The sequence below is a fragment of the Otolemur garnettii genome, unplaced genomic scaffold (assembly GCF_000181295.1).
Source record: "Otolemur garnettii isolate 467f Iridium unplaced genomic scaffold, OtoGar3 scaffold00207, whole genome shotgun sequence".
Taxonomy (NCBI): Eukaryota; Metazoa; Chordata; class Mammalia; order Primates; family Galagidae; genus Otolemur; species Otolemur garnettii.
Genome location: NW_003852602.1, coordinates 1,556,172 through 1,578,574, shown reverse-complemented (window position 1 = coordinate 1,578,574; position 22,403 = coordinate 1,556,172). Strand labels below are relative to the sequence as shown.

The window sequence follows — 22,403 nt, the reverse complement described above, 5'->3', positions numbered from 1 at the left end:
AACATAAAAAACCATGACCTTGATATAGAAGGTCATAATGACTTGTTATAATTATTTGTCTCAAAAATGGTTTCTATTTTAATATCATTTCTAAGAAAGTTCTTATAGGAATTTTTATAGAATTTGATAATCTGATGCAATAATTGTCAGAGAATAGCAAATGAGCACGAGTAGCTAAGAATATGGTAAAAGACATGCCCTAAAGACATCAAGATTTATTGTAAAATTTTCATATGTAAAAAGCATGATATTAGTGTAGGGTTAAAAATAGACTACTGGGACAGATGTCCCAAAGGATTAAGATGTACAAAAATTTGATTTATGAGCCTGTGAGGACTACAGATCAGTGAGGGAGGAATAAATTACTCTATAATTAACCTTAAGTAGCTCAATTATTAGTATAGAAATAATCAGTTCCTAATAATATAATTGAGAAAGGCAACTTTATAAAAATATTTTACATAATTAAGAATTTTTTAAAAATAAGGCTTGAAAACACTAATAAAATAGACTGATAAAATTGACTATATAAACGTTAAAATAAAAAAATTATGTTTAGTCTGTATTTCAAAAAGTTGGGGAAGTACAATTTTTTTAATGTGGATAAATTGTGTCATAATAAGGTCAGAGCTTTCAGTGTGTCTGTCACCAAAATAATGTATGTTGTACTCAAGAGGGAGATTCAAAATTAAAATTTTAATGATGTGAAAAGGCACTGTAGATTTTAAATAACAAACCACAATCTTATTGAATATATTTTCAACATAAAAGATTTAAAAATTATTCTGAAAACATTAATTCGAATTGTGTAAAACTGCTGATATTTATGTGTTTTGGTGTGTATAATACTGACAATTTCATTTGACCTAATGAAAGAACTCAAATAAATCAATAAGAAATACAAACAACAATCAAAAATGGTTTTAAAGGAAGATAAGTAGGCAAACAAGCAATTGATACTGCCCAGAGATTGAAGGCAAAGTTTAAGAATGAATCATAGACTTCTCTTAGTCAAAACTTTCCTTTGTGTAGAAATGGGAGTGACTTATGCAAATTCCAGAATTAGTAATAAAACTGTATTTGAGTATGAATTTTGCAGTAGACTAACCAGCGCTCTTCTCAGTAATAAAAGGAAAATGTGAAAATTCCAATATTAGTAATTAAATATGAGTTTAGTGGTAGACCCACAATGCTTTTCTGAGTGGTACAGGAGATAACTTTGTTCTTCAATAAGCAATATTCTTGCTGCAATTTCTAAATTATCACTGTAGAGGTTTAAAAGAGAGAACATGCAAAGATAGTTTCTCATGTAAATAAAATGTCAACCAAAAAAAGACAAAAGCTTCATCGCAATTTCATTAATTGCATCTTGAAGAATAATTCCCTTTTTCAGTTTTGAACCATGGCACATGAAATCATCTACAAGAGTTCTTTACACTAATTAACTGTACTCCAATGTGTCACACACTTTCTGAAAATACAACAGAACTATATATGCTCTGTTTTGAGATCACATTCCCCTGCTTTTATCTTAGTGTTATTTCTTTTTACTTGGCGGAAATAAAGATTAATGGATCATTTGGACTATCACTGCCTAACTCCATTAGAAACCTCTTCTAGCTTTGCAAATTACTATATAATGAGGCACAACCAGAAGAAATCTAGAAGAAAGATGGTTAACTTGAAGTGCTTTTTTTATTTGACTCCTTACGAGCAAGGCATTATAGGCATGTTCATAGCTTAAACAAAGCAAAATAAATATAATTATACAAATATTTTAGTGAATGGTTATCATTTTTCTGAAATCCTAATATGTGTGTAGTGCTATCTGGTACAGAAGATTTAACATATTTACTTGAACTCATTTGAATGGTATATTTGTCCACCTATTTGAGTATTTTGGAAACCAGAAATTGAACCATACTGGTTTGGAACCCTTGATTTAGCATGCCTTAATGAGGTAGCTTGTGAATTTGCCAGTATTTGAAAAAATTGTAATTGAAATTATCATTTTGCCCAAATAACACTGCCCAAAGTAACCAAAATTTTGTTTATTTGGTTTTGGCTACAATATCAGTGTGACATAATTAGTATTCTCATTTTGAGTTAAAAAATGAGAAAATAGATTAATAATTAATATATACAATAGAACTGTACTTAATGAGATCGAGATGAAAGGCAACAGGGTGAAATTTTGAGACATGCACAGTTGACATGGGACCAGTCACTACTTACTGAACAGTTTTGCTTTGATTATTTCAGATAACCAGACTATGTAATCAATTTGCATATGCAGAATGAAGCACCTCCTTGTATGGCTTCTGATTTTGTTCTTATTGTATAACCAATATACATCTCCTCAACAGAATTTTAATATATGTGGCATTTCTCCTCCCATTTGCAATAAATGGGATTTTTGATATATCTTAATATAAATGCTATAGGGCATGACTGACCTTTTATAGGTACCTCTGGGAGTGAAAAAAGTGCACTGTTTTGAATATCACATTGTCCTGCTATCTAGCAGGGAAGTCCAACCTGCAGAGTCTGGGCCACATGCAGATTATTTGAGGCCTATTTTACTTATCTGTGGTGTTAGATATTGTGAAGATTATGCCTGAGCCTTATTTTTGCTCATCATCTCTCATTAGTATTTGTGTTTTTAATGTGTGTGTCAAGACAACTCTTCTTATTCCAATGTACAGCAGAAAAAAAGAAAGGGTGAACATCCCTGTTAGAGATCTCAAACATGGCTTTCAAATATGGTGATATTCTATGTAGTCAATTTTGCTTATTGCATTAGTAGGATAAATGAAAGAAAATTAAGTTGATTTATGGATTTATGGAGACTTAAGATAATGAATGTCTTCTGGAAGGACAGTTGAAGATTTATTGTTATGAAAGAAATATTTTGCATTTATAAGGTGATGGCAGAACTCCATTATGGTACCGCATTCATTCGATCTTTATGGTGCAGATGTTTTTGTCCAGGCCAATTGAGAAAGTATGAAGAAGGGATGGGAGACACAGCTTGAGTGGTCCAGTGGACTTGGGATTGTCTTCAGGTCTGCAGAGGTTTTATGAACTAAGAAAACAGGTGTTGTTTAGATAGCCGTTTTGAAATGATACAAATTATTATAATTTTCACTTTTTTCAGATAATTCCCTCAGCATTTTGGCAAAGCATAATGGATTCAACCGCCAGAAGCAAGAAGTCTATCTTCTACCAATTATAATCAGTGATAGTGGGAATCCTCCTCTGAGTAGCACCAGCACCCTGACCATCCGTGTCTGTGGCTGCAACAATGACGGTGTTGTCCAGTCTTGTAATGTTGAAGCTTATGTCCTTCCCATTGGACTCAGTATGGGCGCCTTAATTGCCATATTAGCGTGCATCATTTTGCTGCTAGGTACGTATTTACTTCATTGCTGAATGGTCATCATTTTTCTGTTTCATAAATGAGCATAAATAAGGACAGCAATCCCTTGTCAGCATTCTTTTGAGGAAGAGGGATTTCTTTCCTTCTCCACATTTTGAAATCACTAAGACAAAGTACTGAGAAAAAAGGGCCATGGTAGTAAATGATCAATTGAAAAGGACTTTCTATGGCTTTCTCAATCCATCACCAGTGAAGAGATGGACAGAGCATAATGGTGGCAGTGAAGAAGGAGTCCTTGTGTACTTACCACGGCACCAACTATAAACAGATCCCCAGATCCTCTGAGGCACAGCAGTTTACTGTAAGAGGGGCTCCCCTATGCCCACAGTATTGTTTTGTCTAAACAATGCATAGATTGTGTCGCTAGGTTCATCAGATGACAAAGTTTGATGAGAGAAAAAGAAAATAAGCAAACAAAAGGTATTTTTACTTTAAAATAATATTGTGTTCCTCAAATATTTTTATTGATGTTAATGTCCAATTAAAATGAAGATTGCAAGTTGAGGGAAGCTTCTATAACCTTCTCACTTAAAAACCCAATTGTAAAACTGAGATTAGAAGCAGAAACATGTAAAAGAACGAAGAGTTTTACCTTATCTCGCCCATAAGAAATCAGAGACCTTAAGGATAGTGTCTTCCCAGTTACAGCTGTCTTGCTCCCCCAGTGCCTTGAATTTAAGCATCACTTTGCTGACTTATTTTGTGTCATTAGCCCATGTTTGAATTGGCCACCTAGCTAGGTGGGTGTGTGCTCCTTTCCAGCTCCCCACCATTAGGCCTCCCTTCCCTGAATGGGGCATTCCAGCTTCATCGAAGACAAAAAATTGCTCTGCAACTTTGGATTCACTTTGGTGAAATAATATAATTCAACTGGAAAGTGTCTTGATGAACTGTTAAAACACAAAATATGGAGGTGCCCATAGATCAGTGGGTAGGGCGTTGGCCACGTACATCCAGGCTGGTGGGTTAGAACCTGGCCCAGGCCAGCTAAACAACAATGACAACTGCAACAACAACAAAAATATAGCTGGATGTTGTGGGCAGGTGCCTGTAGTCCCAGCTACTTGGGAGGCTGAGGCAAGAGTGTTGCTTAAGCACAAGAGTTTGAGGTTGCTGTGAGCTGTAATGCCATGGCACTCTACCCAGGGTGACATAGTGAGACTCTGTCTCAAAAAAAAAAAAAAATATATATATATATATATGTATATATGTATGTATTTATGTGTGTGTGTATATATGAAAGAGAGGTTTGCAACCAAAGGGTATTAAGTAAGGTGACCAGACGTCCCGCTTTTGGCAGGACAGTCCTGATTTTTAACAATTTGTCCCACATCTGGCGGCATTTTTAAAAAGTCCTAATTTTTGGAAAGAATGCACGAACAGTGGGACAACGGGAAGGGAATATACGGTTTTCAGTTGCTGAAAAGGTTAATGTAACTCCATTTGGGAACGAAGAGGTTAATGTAACTTCATTTGGAAATGAAAAGGCTAATGTAAACTCCCTACTCCCCTTCTGGCCCAGGTGGACAGAGCCCTACTCCTTTGAGCCATAGGCGCTGCCGTATACATAATTTTTTTTAATGTATTATATTTGTAAATTGTACTTATGTTGAAATTTAAAATATATATATTGCAGTATTATTTTTGCATTCTATGAAAATTTTCGTTGCTCCATATGGACCAAATTTTTAATTAAGAACCCACCCCCACATGCCCCCCTAACCCCTGTCAATGGTGTCCCGCTTTACCAATGTTAAAATCTAGTCACTTTGTATTAAGGGCTTGGGAAAAGTCACACAGCAAGTTAGTCAAGTTAGTCATACTACCCTTGCTGTTTTCTATTGATATTTTGTGCCATTCACTCTAGCAATCATAACAGTGTAAAATGTTAACCTTTTACCATGAGTAGGTGTAATTTGATCCTTTTAACCTAGGTTCATCACCATTTAATAGACAGACGTGGTCTGGATTTTACTTCAAAATCTAAGATTCATTCTTCAGAAAGGTGTTTCATTCCCTAGTAAATATTATTAAAGCTGCATGCTCATACATTTGCTTAAAAATGTCCCCCCTCTCTTAACATACATGGTGTATTTGTTGCTTGTGCAATGATCTGCTCATTTGGCTAACTGCTATTTAATATTTTCCTACAGTCATTGTGGTGCTGTTTGTAACTCTGCGGCGACATAAAAATGAGCCATTAATCATCAAAGATGATGAAGATGTTCGAGAAAACATCATTCGCTATGATGATGAAGGAGGAGGGGAGGAGGACACAGAGGCTTTTGACATTGCAACGTTACAAAACCCAGATGGAATTAATGGATTTTTACCCCGTAAGGATATTAAACCAGATTTGCAGTTTATGCCAAGGCAAGGGCTTGCTCCAGTTCCGAATGGTGTTGATGTCGATGAATTTATAAATGTGAGGCTTCATGAGGCAGATAATGACCCCACGGCCCCGCCATATGACTCCATACAGATATATGGCTATGAAGGGCGAGGGTCTGTGGCTGGCTCCCTCAGCTCCCTGGAGTCCACCACATCAGACTCAGACCAGAATTTTGACTACCTCAGTGACTGGGGTCCCCGTTTTAAGAGACTGGGCGAACTCTACTCTGTTGGTGAAAGTGACAAAGAGACTTGACAGTGGATTATAAATGAATCACTGGAACTGAGCATTCTGTAATATTCTAGGGTCACTCCCCTTAGATACAACCAATGTGGCTATTTGTTTTAGAGGCAAGTTTAGCACCAATCATCTATAAACTCAACCACATTTAAATGTTGAACCAAAAAAAAATAACAATAATAAAATAAAAAATATATGTTAGGAGGTTATAAATCTTGTGGAGTGTGAATTAAGTATGTGGAATGTCTAGAAGTCTTTGGATATTTGATATTTACCTGACCACCACAGACAAATATTGGGATCCTTGTTAATCCTTAGAGAAATGGTATAAAAAGGGGAAAAAATCAAAATTAAAAGGTGCTTTCTTAGGGAAAAAAAAAATGGACCCTCAAGAAATCTGCTGCTGACATATGTCTTCTGCAAGAATTTTTATGAATGCAAATGGTTTTTTCCCCTTCACCCGTAAGGATCCCTCTACAAATGATAAAGCAATACTTGGTCTGCTGTACACTGTAACTTTTCGGAGTTTTGAGAGGCCTCCTAGATTATACGGTACAGTGACCACACATTGTACATAATTGTTGGCCCCACTCACCAGAGACTGAATAGCATCTTTAAATATTGTGTCAAGCCTTAAAATATTCACATTCCTAATCCATCCCAGGGTGGGGCTTGCCAACTCAGTGGTGGGAGGAGAGAAATCCCATTCAAACACGTTTGTTTTCTAGAAGCAGGATTCCTCTCCCTTCCGCTTCATCTTCTTCCACAAGGACACAAAGATAAACTGTGGCCACCCAGTGGACTACATAAGAGACAGATGGTTTTATTGCTAGCGCGTGGATTTATTTGTTTAAAGCCTCGAAATAAATATTTTATTGATGTCCATTAATGCTTTTATTTATTAAGGTTGGTAATCTATAGATTAAGGGACTATATGGGGGAAAAACCCTAAATTATATCCATTAATAATCCTTTAGATTGTTTTATATAAATATATACAATGAATGTTTAATACATGTACATTTTGATGAGACGAGTATGGCAGGCAATATTATCAAGAGGAGAGCTAACAGCCTCTTTAGAGTAGAAAGTGTTATTGTAACTGGTGATGGCAGGAACAGCATTTTCCCAGAGAAACTTTTGAACTGTTTTCTATTTTGTTCATAATCCTAGTATTTGGTGTTTTTACTACAAGCACAAACATCTGAAAGTATATTGATTCCTGTGACTATTTAAACTCTAGACTTTTAGATACCCACCTAATGCCCTACCTATAAACATGCCTCAAGTTACCCCTCCTGTTTTAGCGCAGGACCTGATTTGTACATAATTTCATTGCTTCTGTTTTTTAGTACTCCTCTCCCTGATCTTCATAGTAATGCTCAGAATGTCTTAGAGACTCCAAAAAAGAACAGCACTAGATGACGTGGGCATATTTAATTTGTAATGCAAACCTGCCATTTAGGAGTAGAAAATGTATGATACAACTCAAGTATTACATGCAGATCATTTTAATTTTCTACTTTGCTTTAATGCAATATTGTTTATTTACTCCATGTATTGTATCCAGAGAAACTCCTGTATTGTTTCCTACTTTGTGAAATATATTTTTATAAATACTTTTGTTGTCATCAATTTTTTTCCCTAGTCAGTTGAAGACTTATTAACAAGATAATCAACTCTAACTAAAATTCCAACATGTTCAAGCAAATCATCCCAAGGGTCATTTTGTCTGTGAGAGTCTTTATTTATAAAGACCCAGAGAACAGAAATGAGTTGCCAAATATCACACAGCAAGGTACCAGCAGGAACATAAAAGAAACATGGGAGCCCCTAAGGGGACTCCAGCTGTGCCATTTGGGTCCTTCTTGAAGCAGATGTGTTGGGCAGGGGAGGGCTACAGAAAAGTTTTCAGATGTAAAACTTGTGAAAATGAACACATGAGGAATCAGGATTTGGCAGGGAGTCATAGACTGCAATGCAGACCTGGTGAAATCTTTGCCAGTCCAATGGGAGACTGTGGATTGAAAAATTGTCCATTTGAGCATTAACTCACTGGGCAAGACTAGAATGTGGTCCTCTGCCCTCTTAGTCATTGGCTCAACTGAAGGCACTAACTTGCAGAGGTTACCGCCACTGTGACAGAAACAAAATGTCTGAATATTCTAAGAATGTATAGTTTTCCAGAGACTTAATCAACTTTTTATTGAGTTTCTGTTGCCTGAGAAGAGTTCATCTTTTATGCTTATTACTATGGCTATTGAACACTCTTTCAAAAGGATGGTCCAAAGTGGTTTTAAATATACCAGGACTTGGCATAGTGTCTTATACAGGTTCTTGATGAATGTAAATAATTAATAATAGTTGTAATAATAATCAATAGTAATATTCCAACTATCTTAGACATTCTAAACCAATGTAAGATTTTTATTTATTTATTTATTTATTTTACTTATCTCTGCCATATCAGATTCATCTCTGGTACATTTTGAAGTGAAGTGACTAGATTAAAGACACAAAAATATGTCTAACAGAAATATTACACTATTCCTTTCAGGAATATAAAATCTATGACCTCCAATATTGGCAATCAATAAGATAATCTCCATATAGTGGTTTTTGTATGCAGGAGATTAATGTCTTATATAATAGTTTCCAAAATCCTGACTTAAAATTTCCTTTACCTAAGAAGAAAAAATGAAAGCATAGATCTCTCGGTGATTTTCTTTGGCACCATCATGCTAGCATTTTGTGTTTAAAAGGTCATTTCAGGTTTTAAAATGTGAAATCAAGTGACTAATAATCTTGTTAGTTAATGGGCTGAACTGTACCTTTAGAGTTTCCTGAATTTAACTAAAGATCTGAGGGTCTCTTTCTCTCCCTCTCTCTCTCTCCTCTGTCACACACACGGACAATTTGGCTTATGATTTAAGTTAGCAACAGACTTGCCAGTGCTTCCCTAACCAAAAGAGGTCTATGAAGTTCCTAATCATTTTTAGGAGTTAAGTACCTCATACTCGACCTGTTAGATAACAGATTTTAAAACTTCATTAAAGCGACCACTTTAATCTGTGTTTATTGTTTTCTATTCCATCAGTATTGACATAGCAAAGACAAGGGCTCTCTGCCTAACAGAAGAGTTAAGTGGAAGTGAAGTGAGACAGAACATTCTCCCTCTGCCCACCTGATGATTCAAGGTTCCTATCTGGGGACTGATACATCCCTAAGTAATTGTACACTACATGAGATCTTATTACCAAAAAGTCTCTTAAACGTTCACATATCATATGCATAATATAGAATATTAGGAGAGCATTCTTTGCAATAATTTTTATGAGCATAGTCACAATACATTTTAAAAAGTTTATAATAGAGTGATTAAAATTTGCTGTTTATTAAATGTATGTGTTAACCTTGCCATGTAGAATTATGATTTGTAGGGTATGAGCTTTGCAGTGAAAATGTTTTGGGAAAAACATGTGGGCAAGCGTATGTGTATATATAAAAGAAAAGAAAACTTTGATTCACTGGTATCACCAGTGAAGCCAGGATGCTTAGAAAAAGACAAATGTGTCTTTGGGAGAGCTTGCTTAATCAGATGCTTAAAGTAAGACAAGTCTCGGCATGAGACTTAGAAATCTCCTAGGAGCAGCCAGATTCCACACTGAGACTCAACAGAGTTCTGGGCTATGCTGTATTTTGGAGAAGGAAAAGCGGGTGCTGAGAGCTAAGTAGCCAATTACTCTTTATAGCCACATAAGGACTAGAGGCAAGTAGACCCTTCCAACAAGTTGTATTATGCGATCGCTGGCTTTGCAGGGAATCTCACGAATGTATAACCTTCTGATTGCCTTTTTGATTGAAAGTTCCATCTGAGATCAGGGCAGTGCAACCAGTAATAAGATTTCAAAAAATCCCATCACTGGCACTGTCGGAAAGGCTGAGCATGACTGAAATCCTATCATTGTCAGTCAAAATGATAAGGTAACAGTGGGCATCACTATAAAAGCTCTATGAATGCGCAGTTTTAACATGAATATCAAGACTGAAAAGAATATACATATGTATGTGTATATATATTCATATATGTGGGTCTATACACAGTACATTCAATTAAGATACTGGGGATAATTTACATTTGCCTTTTTTTTTCATCTCACAATTCCATATACTACAAAACCCCTGGATTTGTGGCTATCTGTGTTCCTGAATCTAATCTTGAACTTGAAAGAAATTGGATTGAGGGTAAAAAGATTTAAATGCAGGTTTTTGTTTGTGAACAGAATGATGGCTCACAATACCTGGGATTAAAATTAAACATGTGACGCTGTTTCACTCGTGAAGCTGAATTTAGATTTTTTATCATTGTATTTTAAAAATTTTTGATGTTTAAACTATTATGGGTAATTTAGTTTATGTATGTATTCCTAAGGTACGTGATATTTTGATACAGGCATACAATGTGGATTAATCAAATCAGGGTAACTAGGGTATCCATTTCCTCAGGTATTCATCATTTTCTCATGTCAATAACATTCCAATAATGAGAAAAGCACTGTGGAATATATTTTTCAAGCAATACTTTTCTTCTCATTTTTATTTTTTTTAAATTTCAGTACTATTTTTTTTTATACAAAGTCTTTTGCTCTGTTACTTATTTGGCCAAACAGTGTTGAATATATTATTTGCTCTTGTAGTTATTGATTTTTATGATACTGTAAAAAAAAACAAACCAATGTCTTCAATGTTTATTATTAAATAGACACATTTTTATTGTTTTCTTCTTAGTCAGTACATATTTACAGATTACATGGTACATTCTTGATATTTTAAGTATTCTAGTCATAGTATTTGGGGCATAGTCCTAATATTATGGGGAACATAAAATTAAAAAGTTATCTGATTCAATGGACTATCTGAAGGGCAAGAATTTGCTCTTACGTTTATTAAGCACCTATCAGTGCAAGAATTAGGCTATAGGGTTGATATGAAAAAATTAAATATGGTGGCATCCCCACAATTATTTCCTTTTCTTACACAATGGTGTTGATAAATTTCATCTGAAGTAATTGTTGGAAGCATTCTTTGCCTATGCTTAAGTAGTATTCAAATCTGGATTTAAACTTACATTGGCCTGAAATTGAATCCTTTAACTTTCAATGAAAGAATTATCTCTGTGATTATAATGTGAAGCTTGTGATGGTAAGAAATAGAAATTAAGTTATATATAGTGTTATGAGGAGAAAGTGAGTGACTCAAAATGAGCTTTCAAGAGAAGTTTGCAAAAAGATATGTGCTGAAGATGGGTGCAACAAAAATCACAACTTTTCAAAAAAAAATCTAAAAGGGAAAATTGTAAAAAGAGCTGTATCTTAGGATGAATGAGACATTTGGGACTTTCAGAGATGTATAGAAATTGGGTGCTCCTGGGACAGTCTAGGTTTTCCTAAATTGTGGAAGGTTTTTGGATGAGAAAAATGAGGTTCAAAGATTTCCTAAGAAATCTTCAGTGTTAAATTACATGTCTTGTAAGTGAGAGAAGCAAGAATGGAACTCTGGTTGTCTGGATCATTTCCTGGGTTGTGACAGTGTGGTTTTGCGTTTATTCTTCCCCCTCCCTTGTTTATGGAAGTTTCATCTAGGTCTCAAGGTCAGTAGGCATTTGCTGGAGAAAATGGTGCCTTTGGGTACTTTTCGCCCAACTTGAGTTACCTGCCACCATCTATTTCACACCTGGAATGCAAGTATTGCATTTATCTCTACTAATTATCTCTACTAATAGACAATAGATATCTCTTGCAATTATCCCTACTAATAGATAATAGATGTCTCTATTATTATTCACAGATTACAGAAGAGGGTTGCTAGGAGGCATATCACCGGATGCTGTCTGAAAAGAGAGACTACAGAAAGCTATGGCTTCCGTGAACCCAGAGGCCAGGAACAGAAAAGGAAGTGAGAGGTCACTAAAAACAAATTTCAATTTCTTGAGATTTCCTTTGTACATGACAGATCTCTAGAGATGTCCTGTGACTCTTCATAAGTATGAGCAAGATTTTAACAACTGTGGTCTAAGATTGAACATGACAATTTAAGAGACAATCTTTTCCCAGTGTATGCTTTACCCAGATGACAATTTTGTCTAATGGTGTCTTACGTTTTCTTTCACTCAACCTCTAACGTTTCATACCTATTTTATATTTGTCAAGTCTGATTGTTGAGTATGTGAATGGATGTTATGGGCTCAATGTTAGAGCTGTTAATAACAATATTGCCAATAAACTGAAAAAAGACCTTTGGAACACGTTTTTTTCCTACAAAATATGTTTTAGATACTGTACTAAGGGCAGGAAAAAAAAAGATACACCTAGCACATGTCTCTTATTTCTCAAAGACGCGGAGGAGTCATATTGTTTAAATTATAGAAAAGAACGAAGGATAAAACATTAGATTTAGTTATGCTGTTTATGCTAAACTGTGTTTTGTACAGAAAGAATATCTATCTAAGCCAGCCAAGGCACACAGGCTGTGTTAGAATGAGTCTTGGAGGGACACATTGTATCATAAGCATCATGATAACATCAGACTAAGGTCCAGCACCTGAAGACAAATGATCATGCTGATGGGATCTCTCAATGGCCTTTGTGCCAGTGTTTCTCACCCCTATGAATTCTACACATGACAAAATTACCAGTTCCCTTAATTATTTAACAAATACATACCAATGACTTTCCATTAATTTAGGTATTGGGACTATAGCATTGAATAGGACAGAAGAGTTCTATTTCTTCAAAGACCTAGTGGTGTGGAAAAAATGTAGAGGTGTAGAAATAAGAAAAAAGTGATATTATAGAACACAATAGGTGGATGGGAAAATAGGTGTTTCACTTGGAGTGGACAGGGTGATATTTAAGCTTCCATGTGAACTTGTCTTTATAAGAGCAAACCACAGAAAAGTGTTTAGAAATGTTTGTGTTACTTGCTCTCCTGCACTAAACCAATGAATGGTATATACAAGAAATGAAAAGAAGCTCCAGATAACCATGGATAAAGGTGAAGGAGACACAATAGATGTAGAGAATTTGGCAGAGACCATATTACCCATGTTCTTGCCAACCAGGATAAGGAACTTAGATTTGTTTTATGTGAAAGAGGAAGAAATTGAAAGACTCCAAAAGCTGAGGAATGATATGATCTGTGTTATAATTACAAAACATAGACTCTGGTTCCTGAATGAAATTAGGATTATGGGAGACAAAAATGAATTTGAGAAACCCAGATAAGAGGTTGTCGTTATAGCCCAAAGAAGAGATTATCTTGACTTTGGAGTGCTAGAAGAGATAGAAGAACTAGATAGACTCCAGATACATTTTGGGTATAAAATTGGAAGCCATGACTGCTTCAGTGGATGTGAAAAATGAAGGAAAGTTAAAATTTAAAGTTAACTCCTACAGTGTTTAGCTTGAACAACTATGGGGATGGTGGGGCTATTTACAAAAAGCATAATTCTTCACCAAAGGCTAACATCATAACTTATCTAATGATCAACTACAGAAAAGGATAGTGGAAATCAGAGATCTTTAAAGATTTCTATATGCATATAAGGGACTGTACTAGTCAGGATTCTTCAGAGACACACAGCCAATAGGACATATTTATATGAGGAATTGGCTCAGGACATTATGGAGGAAGAGAAACCCTATGATCTGTTGCCTGCTCACTGGAGACCCAAGAAAGCCCATGTTATAGATAAGTTTGAGTCCAAAAGCTGAGAATCAGGGGAGAGAATAGTGTCAATCCCAGTGTGAGGATAAGAGAAAGTAAAATAGGATATTTCAGCTCAGAAAAAAATAGGGACAAATTTCTCCTTCCTATTTAGCACCTTGATGAGGCCCACCTGGGGAGGATGCTTTACTCTGAGTTCTACCACTTCAAATAATGACTTCATCAGGAAATATCCTCAAAGACAACCAAGTATAATGTTTCATCAAGGCACACTATGGCCTAGTCAAGTTGACATATAAAATTAACCATTGCAAAGACCTCCCAGAAAACATTACTACATGTTGAAATTTTTATATAGCAATACTTGTGTTGATAAAGGTCACAAAAGACCTGATGAGTCTTAAGAAGAAAAAGCCCACCAACCCAGTAATGGATTAACAAGCTGTGGTATTTGAATACCATGGAATACTATTTAGCCACTAAAAAAGATGATGACTCTACATCTTTTGCATTAACCTGGATGGAAGTGGAACACATTATTCTTAGTAAAGCATCACAAGAATGGCTAAGCAAGAATCCCATGTACTCAATTCTGATATGAGGACAATTAATGACTTAGTACATGGTGGGGGTTGGGGGATGGGGAGAGCAGAGAAAGGGAGGAGGGAGGGAGTGGGGGTCACGGGGTGTGGTACACTTTTTGGGGGAGGGACAAAATTATAAGAGGGCCTTTATCTATCAAATGCAATCATTGTAAACTGATTCCTTATACCACCAAAGAATCCCCAACAATAAAAAAAAAAAAGAAAGAAAGAACAAGCAAAGGTCCTGTCAGACTTACAACTTTCTAGAAATTGAAAAATAATAGAGACTCCACTGTGGTGAGTTAGGTCACTCTTGGTTGGGGTATGATGGATGTATTTACTGGAAATGTTTCTTAATGGCAATGAGGAAATGATACCCTGGAACATTTATCTATGCTTACCTAAAAATTGAAAAACAAAAAGCACACACATAGCTTTATATATACACACAGTATGTTGTGGAGGAAGTATTACTATGGAAGCATTATCCTTTCTCTTTGAACTGAATACTAATTCTCAAGAGAAGAAATATTTCTTCTTTGTGGTTTAGTTATGATAAAATATGTCATTAAAAAACACCCTTGAAAACTTCTTTTTTTGTTTGTTTATTGACACTTGCTGATAAATTGAGGGTTGGCACTTAATAAAATTGAAGTAACATCAGGCTAAAGAGAAAGTCTTATGAAAAATAATTATAAGAATTTCTTATATTAAAAGCTAATTTAAAAAAATGCTACTTTTAAGCATGCTTGTGCTACATGGGAAAGGAGAGAAGGAAACTCAATCATTCTCCTTAGAGCATCTAGTCTTCTACAATAGCTTGACACAGCTCTTTTGTTTCAGAAATCATAGCATGGTTGGCACACAAGCACACACACACATACACACAGGGTGCCAGAAAATGTACACACACTTGAAGAAAGGGAAAGCACTATATTAAATATATAATACTAAGGTCACAGTTGACTTCTGCAATTGTAAGAAGTATCAATGTGATTTGTATTGAACTTTTGTTGTTGGTATATATGAGTAATGTATACAGTATAATTTTAATACATATTTTTCCTTTCTTAAGATGTGTATACATTTTTGGCACCATATGTGTGGACATGTATGCATATGCACTGTATACATACATATATATATACTATAGTGTATATCTATACTAATAAACATGCTAATATGCTATACTATATATACTATAGTGTATATATATATACTAATAAATATGCTTTCAAATTGCTGTAAGACACCATTTCAAAACAATTATTGCTTAATGAGTTCAGAAATAGAAATATATTTATTAAGCTATGCCATATGGAGACAGTTAAAAAAATTTGGACATTATGGTGAGCGATGGTCCAAACAGAAAAAGATATCACAAGTGAAAAGCAGGAGGGTCTGAAGACCCAAAGAGCCTAGAAAAGGCATCATGTGTATCTCAAAACTTGGCAGAGATAAAGCAAGAAGAGATATTCACCTACCCCTTATTTTTCTATTTTATTAAAAAGAGCAGTGGAATCTAATAATGCATTAATAGGCAATGCCTCCTGTTTTGGTATGATTAGAAGAATATAAAGATAATCTAAAAGTTAATGTCATATGAATATTTCATTCCAATAGATGTATGAAAAAATGTCTGATAGAATTCATGACCTACTTAAGAAAAAAACTCTCAAAAAACTAAGCAATAAACATAGATGAGAATGTCTTCAAATTGATAAAAGCTAATCTCCCTAAATTCCATAGCAAATGAAATAGTTAATAGGAACTATAAGGCACATTCTTTTACATTGAAGATAAGAAAACCTGTCCTTATCGCCTTGGTTTGGTAAGATATTCAAAGTCATGACTAAAACACCTATACAAAGAAAACCAAAAACAGAAACACAGTTTTAAAGATTTATGAAAAAGAGGGAGATTGTGTTATTCCTTTCAGATAATATCATCAAAAACATAAAAAGCAGAGTAACTAGACATACTATTAACACTAGGCAGATATTTCAGGAGGGCTGGTAAATCTGAGTAATATATCATTGATGAAAGGAAAATGTTAAGGATGTCAAGTTTACTAACAATCACTCTATCATCTTTATTCTGCTGTAATCAAAATGCTAACAGAATTTTGTACCCATGTCAACATTTTTTTTTAATTTAATTTCAGTATGTATTCAGCTCTATTCTTCCATATAAAATTCAAGTAAGATAAGTGGAGAGATAAGCAGGGAAGATATTTCTCACACTATCAGGTAAGGAAAACTTATCACAGATGTGTTAAACATAAAACAAGGAAACACCACCACAGGACAAAAAGTAAACAATAAAAGAAATGATGGAATTCCTACTGGGGGTGCAGAAGCAGACCCGAGTCTGTGAACCAATACTCAGACTCATTTTATTTAAAAAATGCAAATAAAAATAGTAAGTTATCATAGTAAATTCATGAGACAGGTGCAAAAAGGTGGACACAGCCAGGTGTTGGTGAAAATGTTTGAAGTAAGAAAGTTTGTACACTGTATCTCTCTTTAGACCCAGCACTGCCCTGTTGTGGGGTGAATCCCAGAGAAACCCATCACAGAATCATAAGTGAATGCAGCCAATGTTATGCATTATGCTGTCTTTTCGTTTCCTTTTTTAAAATTAAGTTATATACACATAGATCACATGTGCAATAATACTTTTATGGGGTAGAATGTGCTGATTTTATATAGAATTTGGAATGCTTACATCAAATCAGTTAATATAGCTTTCACCACACTTACTTAATCATTGTGTTAAGACATTTATACTTTTCTTACAGTGAGGTTCTAGACTCACTGAGTCCACACCAGGAGAATGGATGTTGTGTCCACTTATTAAATGCGAAAGGTTACCATGGGGCATTTAGAAGTAATATAATAAAATAGATGCACATAAACCAACACGCATCCATTTCAAAAACACTCTTAAGTGAAAAATGTAAAAGATGGAATGAAATTGATGGCACAATAACATCTATATTAATTATAAACACACCCACAGAAATATACACTTTTCTAGAACACATACCCCAGAATATTTATCTTTTGTTCACTTGGGAAAAAAGAGTGGCTCACCTATTTGCACTTGAGGCCTAGTAAGTAAATGGATGTGTAAATAATAATAAATAATAATAACAAATAATACAAATTTTGCTCAGGAAAAATGACATGTATTTCAGGCTCGGCATTTGGCAGAGGAGGGGGCCATCACAAAGAGAATGGTTGATATTCTGACTGTGAAAGTTTATACATTCTGTGGATCCTAAATGAGACTAAGAACTAAGATGGGAGCACCAGCCTGTGGAATTATCTTGTGGGAAACAGCAGGAATCCATATTATTCTGAAAAGTATCTTGAGTACAAGGTTTAGATTTTCCAATATAGTTCACATTTGGTGAATTGTTGAGATTATTTTTCTCCCTTTAGAGGTCACAATCTACATCTGCAAAATAAAAGCTCTTAGAAATTTTATTACAAGAAAAACTCTTATTTATCTCAAGATTCCTAAAATACAATGAATTATAATTTTTTTTCACTGAAAAGCCAATTTCATCTGTCTAGATCAATGATTTTCAATGACTGTGCCAGGGCACACTAGTGTGCAATAAGAAGATCTTAGATGCATGGCAAAAAAAATTTTAATGATCATTAATTAAATACCTTAATCCCTATACCCCTCCCTCCTCCCATCTCCCTGCTCCCTTGTTCTCTCACCCCCACCTTAATTTTTTTTTTTTTTGAGATAGTGTCTCACTAATTTTTTTTTTTTTTTGAGACAGTATTTCAAGCTGTTGCCCTGGTAGAGTGCTATGGCGTCATAGCTCACAGCAACCTCCAACTCCTAGGCTCAAGTGATCCTCTTGCCTCAGTTTTTCTATTCTAGTAGAGACAGGGTCTTGCTTTTGCTCAGACTTGTCTCAAACTCTTGAGCTCAAGCAATCCACCTGCCTTGCCCTCCTAGAGTGCTGGCATGAGCCAGCGTGCCCAGCCATCCCACCTTAAATTTATCTGACTTTTTCTCTTTTGTGGGAATGTATTAGACCATCCACTGGCTTCATATTAGAATTGAGTACATTGGATTCTTGTATCACATAAATATGTACAACTACTGTGTACCAATTGCAAAAAAAACACTAATTAAATTATTTTCAACAGAAGTTCAATGCAGAGTATGTATATTCTTTTTTTACTCCTTTTTTCTTTTTTTGGATCAACATAATTTAAGTGTGCTGCAGAGATTTAACTGTAGGTTCAAGTAAGCCCTGAGATTAAAAAGTTTGAAAAACACTGGCCTAGATAGCCAAGTTTCATAAAATAGAATTTGAGAATCATTATTTGACTCAATAGACATCACTGCTGGAATCAATAGACTGACTGAGATTTTTAAGAAGTGAAGGGATGTAGTCAAATCTAATTTACTTTCCTTCCTCTTGATGGGGTCATATTAAGAATATCAACATCTACTTACCAAGAATCCACACTGCGCACAGCTCAGCCGTGAGTGTAATTGGGAGTAAAATCGTAGAAAAAGTCACAGACCTTGTTCACACAGATCTAATGGGAGAGAAAAATTTAACACGTGGAGATCATTAGACGATGTGGACCCAGTATATGTGACAGTATGCACAGGAACGGATAAAGTGTGGGGAAGCTGTAATTGGCGTTCAGAAAACAGGAAAGGTTAGGAAGGTGGCTGGAGAAAGAAATATGCCAGAAATTGATCTTGTTTGTGTAGGCTTGATTCTCCACTGGGTAGAGGTGACAATTATTCACATAGGTTATTGCATTAGTCTACTGGATAAGCCTCTTTGTCCCTAATCTTCACCCTCTTCCATCTTTGGAAATATCTATGATCAAGTAAATTTCCCAGAACACCACATATAACTTGCCATTCTCCTGCCAAAGACTAGAAATGGTTTCCTACTCATTCTTTCTTATTGCTTTTAACTTTCACTTGAGTATACACTTGCAGAACTTATCATGTGCCGGGTTTTGATGGAATATAGCTCGTGCCCAAAGAAACTTCCAGGCTGGTTTTCAAGTCCATAATGGAGAAGAGTTCCCTTATTATATTAAGCAATGACCTTCAGGCCAACAAAATCCACCCCCTCCCCCAACTTATTTATCTTTTCTCCCTTTGCAGTGGTCAAAAGGAGAATGGATTCTCCCTCTCAATGACTTTTGGTGAAAACTTTCAGAAATGTCCTCTGTCCCATTTTATCCCCCAGGTTCTGGCCACCAGCAATGGGCATGTTGGCACAGAGATCAGATACAAGCCACCAGGAGTTAGGCAGTGTTTGGTAATAATGACAGAGGGTATAAAGTACTTTATTTCATAAAAGTTGTCATCAGAGGTTTAAATGTTGATGATGAAAAGATTTAACGTACCTTAACATTGGTATTGCTTTTAGAAAATAACAGCTTGTGGAGGCCCTAATAGAATACTAATCCAGTTCAATAGAAGTATTAATTTGTCAGGTGCAAATCAAAATGACTGAGTACTTGGAGGAAAACAGGGATTTATATGACTCTGTCCATAAATTGTATGATCTTAACATGCAGTTGTTATGCCCCAACTCTATCTGGCTAAGGGCTTTCAACATGCCTCCTTTAAGACAGGAAGTTCAGCTGAAAGAGTTTAGTAATAACTGTAAGACCCCAGCTTCTGCTTGTAAGGACTCCCCTTACTAGGTGTCGGCTCTTGTCAAATTTGGCTTGCATTAAAGATTCACCCTCCCCTACCAAAGCCCTTAATAAAAGGTTTCCCCCCGTGCTTCTAGGGGTCAAGAAACTTTGAGGCCTGAGTCCAATCTTGGCCTGGCCAATCAATAACCCTTGGTTAATTAACCCTGACCCTTGCTTAATTTGGACTCAGTGTGCTATCATTTCTCTATTACACTCACTTTGGGTATAACACAGTTTTGTCCCTTTGTTTAAGACAGAGTGTCACTTGCTCAACCTATGGTGCCATGGCATCATAGTTTATAAGCAACCTCAAACTCTTGGGCTCAAGCGATTCTCTTGCCTCAGCCTCCTGAGTAGCTGGGACTATAGGCGCCTGTCACAACACCAGGCATGTGTTTTTTAGAGTCAAGGGTCTTGCTGGCTCAGGCTGGTCTCATACTCCTGAAGTCAAGCAATCAACCCACCTCAGCCTCCCAGAGTGCTAGGACCACAGGCCTGAGCCACTGGGCTGGCCTCTCTTGATTTCATTGTCATCCTCCATCAAGTACAGGGACATAGATGTTACATCAGTTGTTTTCAAAATGCCACAGACATTAACAGGTGCTGCTAATTGTCATGAATGAGAAGAAAGAACAGCTAACAATGCCATAGATCTTCCATCACCACTTGATCATAACCCCCAAATTGTATTTGATATATTAAGGTATCGAGTAAATTAAAGTTGAAGGAAAATTTTCTGTTTGTCTTAAAAACCTTTCTGAATGGTTTGCCCAACATTTTTCAAAAATCTCTTCCAGGATATGTTTTTCACTCAAAAAGCTACAGATTCTATTTTTTCCTTTTTTAATTTTTTTTTTTTTTTTTTAGAGACAGAGTTTCACTTTATCACCCTCGGTAGAGTGCTATGGCATCACAGCTCACAGCAACCTCTAACCCCTGGGCTTAGGCAATTCTTAGCCACCCAAGAGGCGGGGACTACAGGCACCTGCCAGAATGCCTGGCTATTTTTTTGTTGCAATTTGGCTGGGGCCAGGTTTGAACCTATCACTCTCTGTATGTGGGGCCGGTGCCCTACCCACTGAGCAACAGGTGCTGCCCAATTTAAATTTTTTTTTTTTTTGAGACAGAATCTCACTTTGTTGCCCTTTGTAGAGTGCCATGGTGCCCTAAGCTGACAGCAACCTCAAACACTTATGCTCAAGTGATTCTCTTGCCTCAGCATCCTGAGTAGCTGGGATCACAGGCACCCATCACAATGCCTGACTAGTTTTTCTGTTTTTAGTAGAGATGGGGTCTCTCTCTTGCTTAGGCTGGTCTCAAACTACTGAGCTCATGAGGTCCATCTGCCTCAACCTCCCACAGTGCTTGGCTTGCAGTTGTGAGCCACTGCTCCTGACTTCAAAGCTGCAGATTTTCTTATGACCACGTTTTCCACACAGATAAAGAAAGTTGAAATAATTTTGAAGTTTGCTAAATACTGTAAAGACAGTATCAAATGTTTTTTTTCTCAGTAAAGAACAGAGAGGTTTTGTTCTTTAATATTTTCTCTTATCAGGAAGACCATTTAGAGGAATGCAGACTTTTTGTACTGAGTTGATATGGCCACTTTGTGACTGACCTAAAAATCTGCAAGAATTATTTATCAATTTTATCTGTGTTTGTAGTGAGAAGAGACATTTTCATAACATAATATTCTTACTATTTGAGATGTTCCTGAAAGTCCCATGTTGAGTGGATGTAGTATTAGACTTTTACTGTCTATCATTTATATAAGTTATGCTCATATTATTTCTCCATTTGTACATGAAAATATTCTGTCGCCAAAAACTTGGAAACTAATTCTTTGAGCTTTGTTATTATGATTTAGTAATCACAGTGATGATTTTAACCAATGATGGCTTTGTAATCACACTGAGATGTGATCACTCTCTTCCCTTTCATTCAGTGCTAATAATGCTGAGGATGGCACACATTAGCATGAAGTTCCTTAATGAGGAATTAAAACCACTCTCATTAATGTGTCCGTGGGGCTATGATGAAGATGTCTTCAAGGTTGTTTCCTATGATGAGTTAAATGCTCCATATCTGGACAGAGATGTGTAAAGAAGATAATTAAACCAATTCTCCTCACTACACCTACCAACTCATCACTAAAATCAAAACTTATAAAATACCTCTCATCAATTAGAGGAGAACGTGGTAAGCAATACAAGTGAAGGGATTTGGAATTGTCTCCACCCAGCTCACCTGTAACCACAAGTGACCACAACATGGCCATGTTCAAGGTGAAGGGGCTTCTGGCCTACACAGAGGACCCT

The 22,403-nt window shown here is 35.9% G+C and overlaps 1 protein-coding gene across 1 annotated transcript in view; it reads left to right on the top strand.

The window, feature by feature from the left end:
• CDH8 (cadherin 8) overlaps window positions 1-7,691 on the top strand; it is a 377,151-nt gene extending 369,460 nt beyond the window's left edge. Inside the window, exons 11-12 of the mRNA XM_003801316.1 lie at window positions 3,158-3,409; window positions 5,593-7,691. Of these exons, the coding sequence (XP_003801364.1) occupies window positions 3,158-3,409; window positions 5,593-6,086 (746 nt within the window). The 3' untranslated portion in view covers window positions 6,087-7,691. The remainder of the gene's footprint in view (window positions 1-3,157; window positions 3,410-5,592) is intronic.
• Window positions 7,692-22,403: the final 14,712 nt, after the last annotated feature.